This window comes from Hypomesus transpacificus, chromosome 18 (assembly GCF_021917145.1).
Source record: "Hypomesus transpacificus isolate Combined female chromosome 18, fHypTra1, whole genome shotgun sequence".
Lineage (NCBI taxonomy): Eukaryota > Metazoa > Chordata > Actinopteri > Osmeriformes > Osmeridae > Hypomesus > Hypomesus transpacificus.
In genome coordinates, this window is record NC_061077.1 from 11,258,114 (window position 1) to 11,269,873 (window position 11,760).

At 38.3% G+C, this 11,760-nt stretch overlaps 2 protein-coding genes across 2 annotated transcripts; both read right to left on the reverse strand.

Moving 5' to 3' along the window:
- Positions 1 to 298: 298 nt before the first annotated feature.
- hoxc8a (homeobox C8a) lies at positions 299 to 3,805 on the reverse strand. Its single transcript, XM_047040814.1, has 2 exons — positions 3,082 to 3,805; positions 299 to 1,792 (listed from the first exon to the last, which is right to left on the reverse strand). The coding sequence occupies exons 1-2, from the start codon at positions 3,512 to 3,514 to the stop codon at positions 1,476 to 1,478; spliced, it is 750 nt and encodes a 249-aa protein (XP_046896770.1). The 5' UTR covers positions 3,515 to 3,805; the 3' UTR covers positions 299 to 1,475.
- A 2,581-nt stretch (positions 3,806 to 6,386) lies between these two features.
- On the reverse strand, positions 6,387 to 9,580 carry hoxc9a (homeobox C9a). The gene is made up of 2 exons (XM_047040809.1): positions 8,845 to 9,580; positions 6,387 to 7,925 (listed from the first exon to the last, which is right to left on the reverse strand). The coding sequence occupies exons 1-2, from the start codon at positions 9,413 to 9,415 to the stop codon at positions 7,681 to 7,683; spliced, it is 816 nt and encodes a 271-aa protein (XP_046896765.1). The 5' UTR covers positions 9,416 to 9,580; the 3' UTR covers positions 6,387 to 7,680.
- Positions 9,581 to 11,760: the final 2,180 nt, after the last annotated feature.

Below are 11,760 nucleotides of genomic sequence, written 5' to 3' on the forward strand. Positions count from 1 at the left end.
TAAAGTAAGTCTACCCAGTGAGCCTCCTTGGATTATACCAATATTTTGTGTGGGCCTACTTGATTTTCAACTTGTCACTTCTGTTTGGCTTAATTAAGTGAATGTCTTAAGAAACTAAATCAAAGCAATATTCTATGTTGATTACACATAATGAAAGGCGGTGAGATGGTGTATTTCGTCAGTATAGGCACGTTTACTAAATATGTAATCACACAGATAGTGAGCCATCTTGTTTATTCATAATTTTTAATCAACAACAATGGCGTGGACACACAATTCCGTCGTTCACATGAGAAACACCAGCAAACAAGCATACGGGTAACATCGAAATATAACAAGACGTACATAAAGATTATATTCAGTGCAAAAAACAACTAGTCTATGCTATATCACCAACACGTTAAAATCAAACTTTTTACTTAAAAATCATTGTAATTGTAGCAGGTATTTTATACACAGTAATGTGCGTTTTCTATAGGCAGTTTTAGTCGTTGGGGAAATATGTTTCAAAGAAAACAAAGCGGTGCCATTAGAATGGAATGGGCAACTAAGGGCAATGCTCTGTTTATTAGGTAGTACTGCGGTACAATCTCCAAATTTGTTGCGAGGCTTTGAGCCAATTGTCTTTCAAAGACTAAACATTGTCTTCAACAAATGTATACTGTATGGGTAAATAAAACATAATTTAACAATACAATGTTGGATTAATACTATAGCCTATAACAAGAACATATGAAATCTCTGTATTTAGAAATCTCTATTGCAAACTCCCAAGGTTTAGGTAGCATCAAAGGATTTCAAACGATTGCATTTCCCTGGTAATCCTAGCAAAATAGGATTTAAGATTCCTTCTCTTAGCCTTCACAACAAATTAAATTGAAATCAGATTAATAAAAGACTATACGCGCTTTACATGGGCATTGCTTGTCAATTGGATTTTCCTATGACGCTCTTGTGATGAGGCTGAACATGTTCTACTCGTAGCCTAAGTTAGACCTATATTTATGATTTTGAAGGCAGCTGTTTTGCAAAGAGGTTTATGCCATTTAATATAAATTGCCCATATGTACAAGATAGGTAGGTGTTGGTCAAATCGAATTATTTTGCAGTGTTCTTGGACGTTGGGATTGGAAGTTGATTACACATGAGATATCTTAAGAGTATAGCCAGATCCGTTTAACATGCATAGCCTAACCGAATAGCAGTTTAGTGACCTGCAGGATGCCAAAGCCTACCTAAGTAGAACTATGACCCTAAAGAATGTGAAATTTAAATGCATTTTACCTACCAAACTGCCAGTTAACTAAAGGAAAATTTGCCTATAGGCATATAACAACCACATATGTGGGATTCTCTCTCCTCTCGACTAAGAAAAATTGTGGTCATAAAGTTGACTCTATGCCTCTTTCTTGCTCATCATTTGTATGGAAACTCTTTTCTGTTGTTCAGCCATATAACCATAAAAGACCATAAAATCACTCCTTGGTCTCTTCTTTCTCTTCCGCTTCTTTCTCTTCCGTTTCTTCTATTTCACCGTCCTCGTTGCCCTCTTCTTCGGCCTCGGCTTCGACCTCTCCTCTCTGCCCCGGAAACTTGTCTTTGTTGTTCTCCTTTTTCCACTTCATTCGCCTATTTTGAAACCAAATCTTTACCTGCCTTTCGGTTAGACTCAAGGCATGGGACACTTCAATCCGTCGCTTGCGTGTAAGGTAAGGGTTGAAGAGAAACTCCTTCTCCAATTCAAGAGTTTGGTAGCGACTGTAGGTTTGCCGTCCATTGCGTCTCCCTGGGGCTTAAAGAAATAAGAAGTTTTATTTTAGAATATCACTACATATTTTGAATGCAGTTTCCTAAGGCGACTAATTGTAATAATACCGCGTAAACAATTCATAATCCAATCACGTGACAATGTCTTCCGCCATTCATGAGATAAAAAAACGGTGGCGAATGATAACAGGACGAAACATTTATTAATTATGTGTGTAACATGCAAATATATATATATATGTCTTTGATAGTTGTATTCTGTGTGATGTCTTGCTTTGAAACACAATATTCACGAATGTACTTTGTGTTTACAGGTTGTTGAACAATAATACAGATTAATTTGGGGTTCTTCGTTCCTGTGATAAAATGTTGCTTTTCTGACACTTCTTAAGTTAGGCCTATATAAACCTATAAAGAATCGTCTAAATGGTGCTAGTGGCATAGGATCAAACAAAATACTGCATTAGTAGGCCTAATTAAAATATAATTTAAAGTGAGTTGTATTCCTAATTCATTAACAACATTCTGACATCTCAATGGCAAGGGCTATCATATAATTCGGCGTAAACAACTACAATTTGAGTGTAAAGAAGGACCTTCAATCATGAAATCATACAAACACACACGAGGAGTGTGTGTGTGTGTGTGTAGGTGCCAGCGTGTGTGTGAGTGTGTGTGTTTGTATGTGTGTGGAGGTAAGAGCCTTAACGTGAAAAGTCCTTCTAGATTTAAAATATATCATAGCGATCTCTATTTTAGCTATCAGTAAGAAGATGTCAAGTCAGCAGATGATGTTGCCATACACGTACAAGGCTTAATATTAAACAATAGGTTTTACTACAGTTACAATGTCCATTATCATCAGGCAAAATGTCTGTGACTTGGTCATGGAATCTTTGGGCCTATGCTAACTTTGCAGTTGATGCGGGAGGCGCTGTGTGGCTGTGAAGTATCCAAATCTGTCTTTTGTCAGATTTGACGCCTTCTCATTTCATAACGTTTCATTACATATTTCCGCTCAAATATACTGCTATTTCAAAGAAAACCAAAGAGCAACATAGGCTACATTTTCAAAGGGAACATTCCAAGCTTTTGTGTTGCAGAGACCAACTGTGACATACGTTCAAAACCCTAACACGTTTATTTTATAGTGCTATAAAGACTGTAAACCCCAGTCACTTACCTATTTCACTTTCTCACACAGGTAGACAAACTCAAATAAACACGCGCGCAAGTAGACGTACACACGCATTTACACACCAACACAGAAAAGCGCACACACAACGTGGAAAAGGAACACAAAATGATGCTAACCGTGGGGTCTCATCCAAGGAAACATTAGACTGGGAGAGGAGTTTTGATTTAAGTGGCCTTGTCCTTCTCCGGGGTTAGAGCTGTTGGATTTACAGTCTGGGTATTGCGCGAGGCTTGCCTCTTGCTGGGTACCATAAAGTGGTTGCCGTGGAAGGGCTTCGTATCCATAAAATTTTGTTGCGTCTCCATGGCAAGCCAAAGCGCAGGGGTTCTGTTGATATCCAGGATTGGAGATTCCCGTGGTTCCGTGATGGAAAAAGTCCTGGACGTGATGAGATGGGTGTTGAAAGCCAGGCGCTGCTGCCCCGGGTCCGTACACCAGCGTGTGGCTACGGGCAACGCTTTGTGGAAACCTGCAGTCGTAGTAAGTTGGCTCCAGCGATTCGGTACCTTTGTACTTGGAAAAAAGGGGGTTAACAAAATAGGAGCTCATGATTAGTTTGCATTAAGCAGACAGGTCTCTCGCGGTAGAATATCCCCCTTTAGGATGGTGGCAGTCTTTTGTTTGGGTCCCAACTCGCACACAGCACAGACACACCGGAACTAGATTGAGAAACGCTGCCCCTTTGGACAATCTAAGGCAGCTCCCTCTTGCTTACACGCTCCTCTCATCGAATTTCTCTCAATATCTCCAGTCTTATATCTTTTTTCGTATTCAAACCCGGCGCATGGCGTGTGCTTTGGATGCGTGTTAGGGTTCAAGCTGGCTAGCTCCACCGACAGTAACAAACGCTTCTCTTTTCGCTTTTTTTAGCTTCCCAACCAACCACCCCCACCACAACCCCCCCCTTCCAACATCCCCCTCCCTTCTTCCCTCCATGAGCGGATAGTCATACACCTTGTGAAAACCTGCACTATATCAATCCATTAACGAGAGGTATGCTAAGCGCGATTATCAAGTGAAAATAAACTGCACAAAAAATGCTTTGCTGCAACCAGTCTTGTGCACTGACAGCGTATGCAACACATTTGATCATACATATCAATAAGCAAACATGTTCAGTTCTCCAGTCCTCTATATTCGATGAGTTTATAAATGGCGCAAAAGATAAGGCTACTAGGCCTATGTAGCTATAGTCAATGCCAGTTAGGTCAAACAAAGCAAAATATTTTTGTGCAACAACATCCAAATAACAATGATAAATATTAAGATTAGATCAGACCTAGTAATATAATAAGAATTAAACAACAAAACGCCACTGCAAAACAATGTAATGTAATAACGTTGATAACTTTCCTAATAACAACAACAAATCTGTCATCAAAGCTTTGGAACCTTGCCCGTGCCTCACACACTGCACCACAGCGGCTGTGAAACACCGAAACAAGCAAATATAAACACGACCTGTGAATACATGCTGCCTCCTCTGACCCTGTTAAACCTATGAGGAAAAGTAGTAAATCTGCCGCGAGGAGTTAATAAAATTTTACATTAGACGTCTAGTTAGATCAGCAGACACATGGATGGCTCAATGTTTATTTCACTAGGGTTTATAGTTATATATGTCTTTCCCCGGTATGCCGCTGTGGGTTTTGTGGTGTTTGTCAGCTTGTTTGCTGACAATTTTGAAACATCATCGTAAAATATGAAAGGCAGAGAAAGTAAATTTATAGACTGTCTCACTCTATAAATATGCAAATCATTGGGTCATTGTTGCACATATCTCCGTACATTTGTGACACTATTGCAAACATTTTAGTGACTGATTTACCGAAATATAAAGGCAGAAAAAGGGGCTTAAGGCTACCACAACACGGAAGACGCAGCCCGTGCACTTTATCCTATTACTCTCGACCACTTCCTTGTCCATCATTCCAATTATCCAAGAATCATAGCCACTAGCATATCTTTACCACCTCTAAGCTATTTGTAGGAGTAGACTACTAGTAACAATATAATAATAATAACAAAGTAATATTGATAATAAGATGCATTGTTAATTAAGCCTACTAAACATTTGCTGTTGTTATTAATGAGAATATTATTATTTATTATTACGCTATAGTAATAGGAATATGTTTTGTTGTTTAAGGTGTTCATTTCATGTCTATTGTTGTAGTAAGATGTTTAACTGTTAAATTATAACCAATATTACTATTGCAGTGACTGTTACTAGCAGTAACTACTGTCCTTTTATGAATCAATAAACTTGTAACTTGAGTTTCTCTATAACATGTCTCTTTGATTTTGTTGTTTGTTAATTGTAATTAAGAATTGCACTTATTTTGTGGAAGTACACCCACAGTTACTACTATGTAGGCCTATTGTTTAGTATTACACTTAAATGTTTTCCTTAAAGTAGTGTTCCAATTGGAAGGTACGTGGATGTAATGTTTATCCATTAAATTTCATTAAAGACCTAAATGTTTTTCAAGGATTAGCTGAGCCTGAAATGATCAACGTCCTTTGTGATGAAAAAGTTTTAGGTAGCTGAAAGGACATTTTCAAAATTACACATTGAACTCGTGAACCGATATAGCTATAGTCTACTACAACCTTTAAAATAAGACAAAAACATGATCATCTTTGTATTGCGATATAGGTCAATAATGTTTGTACATGAAGCCTCCATTTCCTTACGACTTGGTGATTGAATATAGTGATCACTTTATCACCAGTGGACAAGGCTACTCCCGTGTTCAAAATATGGATCAACAGCGTCATCTAGTGTTGATAAACGTCATCAACATGCATCCTATATAGTTTTTTCAGTACCTCATCTGTAATCTAAGGATTGTTCTTTTTTTTCAAGATGTTCCGTACATTTTATTATACATACTTAGTCCTTACAATAATCATAAACCACCATTAATCTTAACAATCTAGTGAGAAAGTGACTGTGCTCAAGCACCAAACGGTGGATGTGTGACTGTGACACACATTCGATGTGCAATTGTTTTAAATAGCTTTAATTTCATCACATAGACAACTAGAGTAGGCATATCTGCAGTGGGGCAAACCGTCAAACTAGTCCCCTTTGAACGAATTTTCCTTTGAACGAGTCCACCATAAGCGTCCATTAAAACCATAAAGTAATTTAGCCCAGACGTCTAGCCGGTTAGTCGGGTTTGCTTTGTTCGTCTGCATTTGAGACAAACAACCTCCAACAGGGCAGTAAACCCAGGGTTTTTGCCCTAACTTGCGGAAATGCACTGGATTGGTCTTTGAAATTATAGCATCCTGTTCGTATTGTTTGCAACCACAAAAAGGCAATTTAGGCAGATCCCAGGAAACAAATGCCAGACATAGGAATTTGTTTAAAGAAGAAACGTTTATGTTTAGCTTCAGACATTCAAATAGGCTACGTTAAAATAATGTGATATCAATTTGAGAGGGATATTTCATTCACGCTCTTTGAATTTAGGCAGTTTACACACATTCATTGACAAACACCCATCTTTGATAGGTTACTTTTAGAATTAAGACACGTAGACTTGAATACAATTATTACTGAAAGACCTACAGCAAAGTGATTCTGAAAAATACAGTTTGACAATTTGACAATGGCCAAACACACAACTTTGGGGTAAATCAATTTATGTCTATTGTTGGATTTATTTGATAGCGTAGACCTTTATTTTGCTTTAGGCCTAGTGTACATTAGGCCACCAATGTAGGCCTATGTGGGTACTTTCTTCAGCGGCAACGTGTGCTTTAAAACCTAGGCTATACATAGACAATAAATGCCCATAGTGTCGAAATCTTCAGTGTTGCATGTGCATACCTGGAACATGAATTATTGAGCTACTTTGTAGCAATTGTCTTCTCTAGGCATCATAATATGAATAATCACTGCTAAGTGTCAACGTATTAGCGACCTAATTGACACTCAGCAGTTTTCGTTGCATTCTGAAAACTCCCGCTTGCTGTCAATATTCCCTATTTGGGTCAGTAATTTGTCTCTGGAGCTCAAAGTCAAAATCTTTGTTCACATAGGTTACATTGCAGCACGATAGGTCTATTATAAAGTTGACAAACCTTAAATGGAAAGAAGTGAGAAAACACAGGTGACTGATTATGTTTGTATATATTTGAGTGGGCCCATAACTACACTCTAAATGAAACTATACAATCAAAATAACGTGAAATGCACATAATAGTGTACAACAACAACTACGTTATCACATAGACAAAAGACAGACTTTTTCAGGTAGCAGATGTGCTGTTTCTGTTCAAAATGCAACACCTGCACAACATACAATAAACATAAAAAGACATTCACAGGGACATCATAAATTATGGACTGATGAAATTCAAAAGATTTGAAGTATCTTCTTTCTTGTGGCTTGGGTAGTTCCTTAATTAGACTTCGACCTATACTCCAAGATGGTCTCGTATGTTACGTAGGCCATGTTATCCCAATAATCGATTAATCTTCTAAGTTACTGATGAAGTTTCCTTACATTTTCAAAAATGAACAAAGTAAGGTGCACAAAAAAGTCGGCATTAAACAGATATTCGGATTAATACAAAATAGATGACAGAGACAAATGTGAAAAGAACATGGTCTATTTTGGTTTATCTTTGTTGTCCATGTTGTCAATAGTGGTTAGCATGGTTGTCTGATTCTGTCCATTACTACTGCAGCTGGGCCACATTTACTGTTCTTTGCTGTCAGATTTTTCCTTATTCATTTTCTTCATCTTCATCCGCCGGTTTTGGAACCATATTTTAACTTGGCGCTCTGTTAAGTTTAGGACTCTGGCAACCTCGTACCGGCGGTCTCTGGTAAGATACATATTGAACAAAAATTCCTTTTCGAGTTCGAGAGTCTGGTATTTTGTGTAGGGGCATCTCTTCTTTCTTGTTGACCGTGCGTGTATCCAGTTAGCGACTGGATTATCTGCAAATCAATACATGATATTTAAAACATAAGTCAAGCTGAGTCAGCAATATCAAACTTGAAGCGTTTAGAGAGGAAGAGATTCCAAAGCACATACACATTGAAAAGGTCAGTGCCTCAATTTAGTGTTACAATTTCTAAATAATAACGTATGGTAATACATCATGTGCGACTTAAGTGTGCCTATGTATCTGGTGGTTTAGCATTGCTGCTATATACGTTTAAGAAGATTTTTCTGCATTGTACTTCCTTTCCATGTTAATAGAAATGCTGTCGTAAAATACTCAATGCGCTTATTCACTTTATAGGCCCATAAAACGGCCCGTGGTTCAAGCCTTTACAAGACCGTAGAGAAAGTCCTCGAATATGTCCCAAACATTCTTCAAGTTGAGATATCTGTCTGAGCGCTAAAATCTAATAAATGGTAAGATGGTAAATGGTAAGAAGTATAGCCTATACATAAGGTTATCTGGATAACACTTGATAGGCCTATATGAAGTAGCAACATTTAATTCTAAGTATCTCCATTTAAGTGCCAAAACTAAAAAAGTAAATTGTTACATAAAACAATGTTTGGAATGTTTGCCAATTCGTATGCGTAAAATGAATTTGGCACTTGTTATGCGTAAGTGTTGAACGTATTGCGGTATCCAGCCAAAGTCATAGCCTCCCTAACAGCAGAGTTGTTTTCGAGTGCATTTATAACCCCGCTTCTCGTTTTATAGCCCTATGCTACTTTGTCATTATAGTTTTTAGAGCTAGTCCCGAGCTGAGGGCATTTAGTTGAGGACAGAAAGGAGATGGAAACAACCTATAATCTCTTTTATCGAAAACGCAAGCCTACATCTAAGCAAATGCAATAACCAGAATTCCAGCCGAACAACCCCCATAGCCGGTTGTAAAAGAAGCTTGAACTTACTCGGATCTAGTTCTGGCTTATCGTCTTTATGCTTCCCGGAGGGCAGGAGCTCCGACTCGGGAGAAGGGATGTTTTGCTGTGTCTTTTCTCGGATGTCAGCGGATGGGCAGTACAGATACTCCGTATAGGTGCGTCCGTTGGAGCTCAAGCAGTCGCCGGCTCTGTGCTCCTGGAAGGCATCGGGCTTCAGTCCATAGTGTCTGCTATTCGTTGGATAGCCATGGAAGGGCATGGCAGCGGAGATCGGCTCCAGCCACGACCGCACATACCTCGAGTCTGTGCCTAAATGAGGTTGATGACTGTATGGATGGTACACCACTGAGGACTGGGTGTGAACAGGGGCCCAAGAGGTAGTAAAAACGGGTGGTTTCGGGGCGAAGCTACAGGAGGGATAGTCTCCACACTCCGGTACAAGAGACGACGGTCGAGGGCCGGTGGGGTGCGAACCAGGAGCTGCGAATCGTGCCGCAAGAACATCCTCAGATTCATGGTTGATCAAAGAATCCACATAGTAATTACTTATGGGACCCGTGGTCGACATGTCGAAGCTCCCCGTCTCTTTTACATGCATCCGATTATTATATGGAGTGTATGTGTACTTTTTTATCTACCCATAGAACAATCAAGGCAGGTAATTATTTCTCAAAGCTTCTCAAGCTGCTATTGGCTCCCTCACCAACACGTGATTATATTTACCCCCACAAACAGTGCACAGTGGATCAATGCGCGAGTTATAGGAAGGATACCAATGCACTTGAAAGGGATTTTAGAATATCCGTCTTCTTGTCGGAGACATCAGAGGTAATTTCAACCGTATAATATTTTTGCAATTTTAACTTATCTATAAAATTGGATTTCTAAAAACATTTGTAATATTATAGACCTTGCCAACATTGGCTGTGCTCAAAATCATGGAAGGTACTATTTGTTGGTGTAATCAATCTCTGTCTAGCCTTATCTCTCCGTCTCCCTGCGCTCTGGGCGTAGGCCTGATGGGTCAGTATCAAAATAGATTATACAATCTTAGATAGGCAACAATAAGGGTTTAATATACTTAATCAGTACGTTTAATATGACAGAACTCGTGCTACAAAAGTCATGCTTGCAAGTCATCTCTGTTTCTTAAAGGGTGAGTGATATAGACTGTTGAAAGTCCACGTGGCCCAAATTTAGCCAACAAAATAGACAGCAAAATAGTTTGTTTGGATTGCTAATACGCATTATAGTTGTTTTTCTAAGTTAGAATTGTTTAGAGGTTATAGGGGGAAACTGGTTATTTAAAATGTTTCCTATACACTGACTGTGCGGTCTACATTCAGCAAGTGGCCGTGCATGCTTTTATGTCCTCAATAAATTTTTACGAGGACCATTTGATTGTTCATAAACGTGTCGTTAATAAGACTGCAGTTGAGTTCCTAGCTCAACATAAAACTAACACTGTGATAGTGAAGTCTCATCAAACAAGAACATTGCGGACGCCATCGACAGTGGATAGGAGAGAGAGACAATAAAGGTTCGTTTCAGGAACACAAAACAATAGCGCTCTAGTAGGTATGTATTCCATCTACACCATTTCGGCGTAGTGTATCAAGATGCATTTATAAACCTATAAAAAGAGTTGAATTAAAGGCGAACGCTTTTGACGACTGGGTGTTGAGAAGTGACATTGATCGTGCTTTTTACAGTAGTGGTGTGTATATAATTATGTGTGTATATGTATATGTGGCTATTATTACCTGTGACATGTTGATATAATCACGTTTTAGCAAACGTTTAGCTTCATAGTTTTAACATCAGAACAAGCAACCAAATACATGTTTTCAAGACTTCAAACAAATGGCGTCGGCCTGCTCTTTACTTATAGAGACACATTAGACATATACACATTCTATCGGAGATTATTCAGTTGGTCTAGATTTCCGCTCGGAAACTATTGCATGCATTTCATACATATGTTAAGTCTATACATTATTTACAGTACACTATTTTAACAAGTTTTAAGCTAGACTAATTTGGACATAATATAATAGTTTTATTTCGCTACTTACTTTTCAGCAGTTCACCGCAAATCTTTTCACTAGGCCTGTGTGCTTTAGATTTAGCCTGCGTCAAATTTAGACTTCTTTGCTGTCAGATCCAGATTCAGCCATTACATGTTAAACTCTACCAACGGATTTGCGTCTTATTAGCTACGTGAAGACCCCATAGTGGGTAAGCAGAACCTATTGTAAATAATATTGGAATATAAGGCTACATATCTAGTGGTAAAACTGCTATTAGCCATAGAGTAAACATTCAAAGGCATAGACGATGTTCATATGTGGATTTTTATAATACACTGATCTGAACATGCCATTGAAATGTGTCCTTTATTAATATCTATGAAAGAAAATCTCATTGTGAAAGTCAGACAGGTGAAAAATTCCAATATAGGCTACGGTGATCTTCTACCTAAACACAGTTCCGACCCATTTCCGTTTTTCTCATGACCAAGATTATCGAACTGATAATGGGGTCAAATGTATTTACATATAATATTCCATGTAGCCTTCTCAGTTCATTGTGTCTCATAGTTATTTTTTTTATTTTGAGGTGCTTTCAGGTTTCAGAAGATTTCCCAAGAGGTTTCTGTCATGCACATGCACTATATAAACAGACGTTGCATCTCTGTGTGTTTAAATAAACAACTGAAATAAGCGTTAGGTTATGACGTTTGTACCCGTATGAGGCTAATGCATTTGTCCTGTCTTCAAGTTCCACTTGTTTGTCCTTGTTCTTCCACATGTTCTTATAATCCCATGTTTTAATGTGATTTATTGATACTCTAATAAAAATATCTAATCTGGAACTTTGTATAGGCTACTGTGTTTTTTATATAGTTATTTTTTATAGGCTACACCTTATATTTAGACTCTG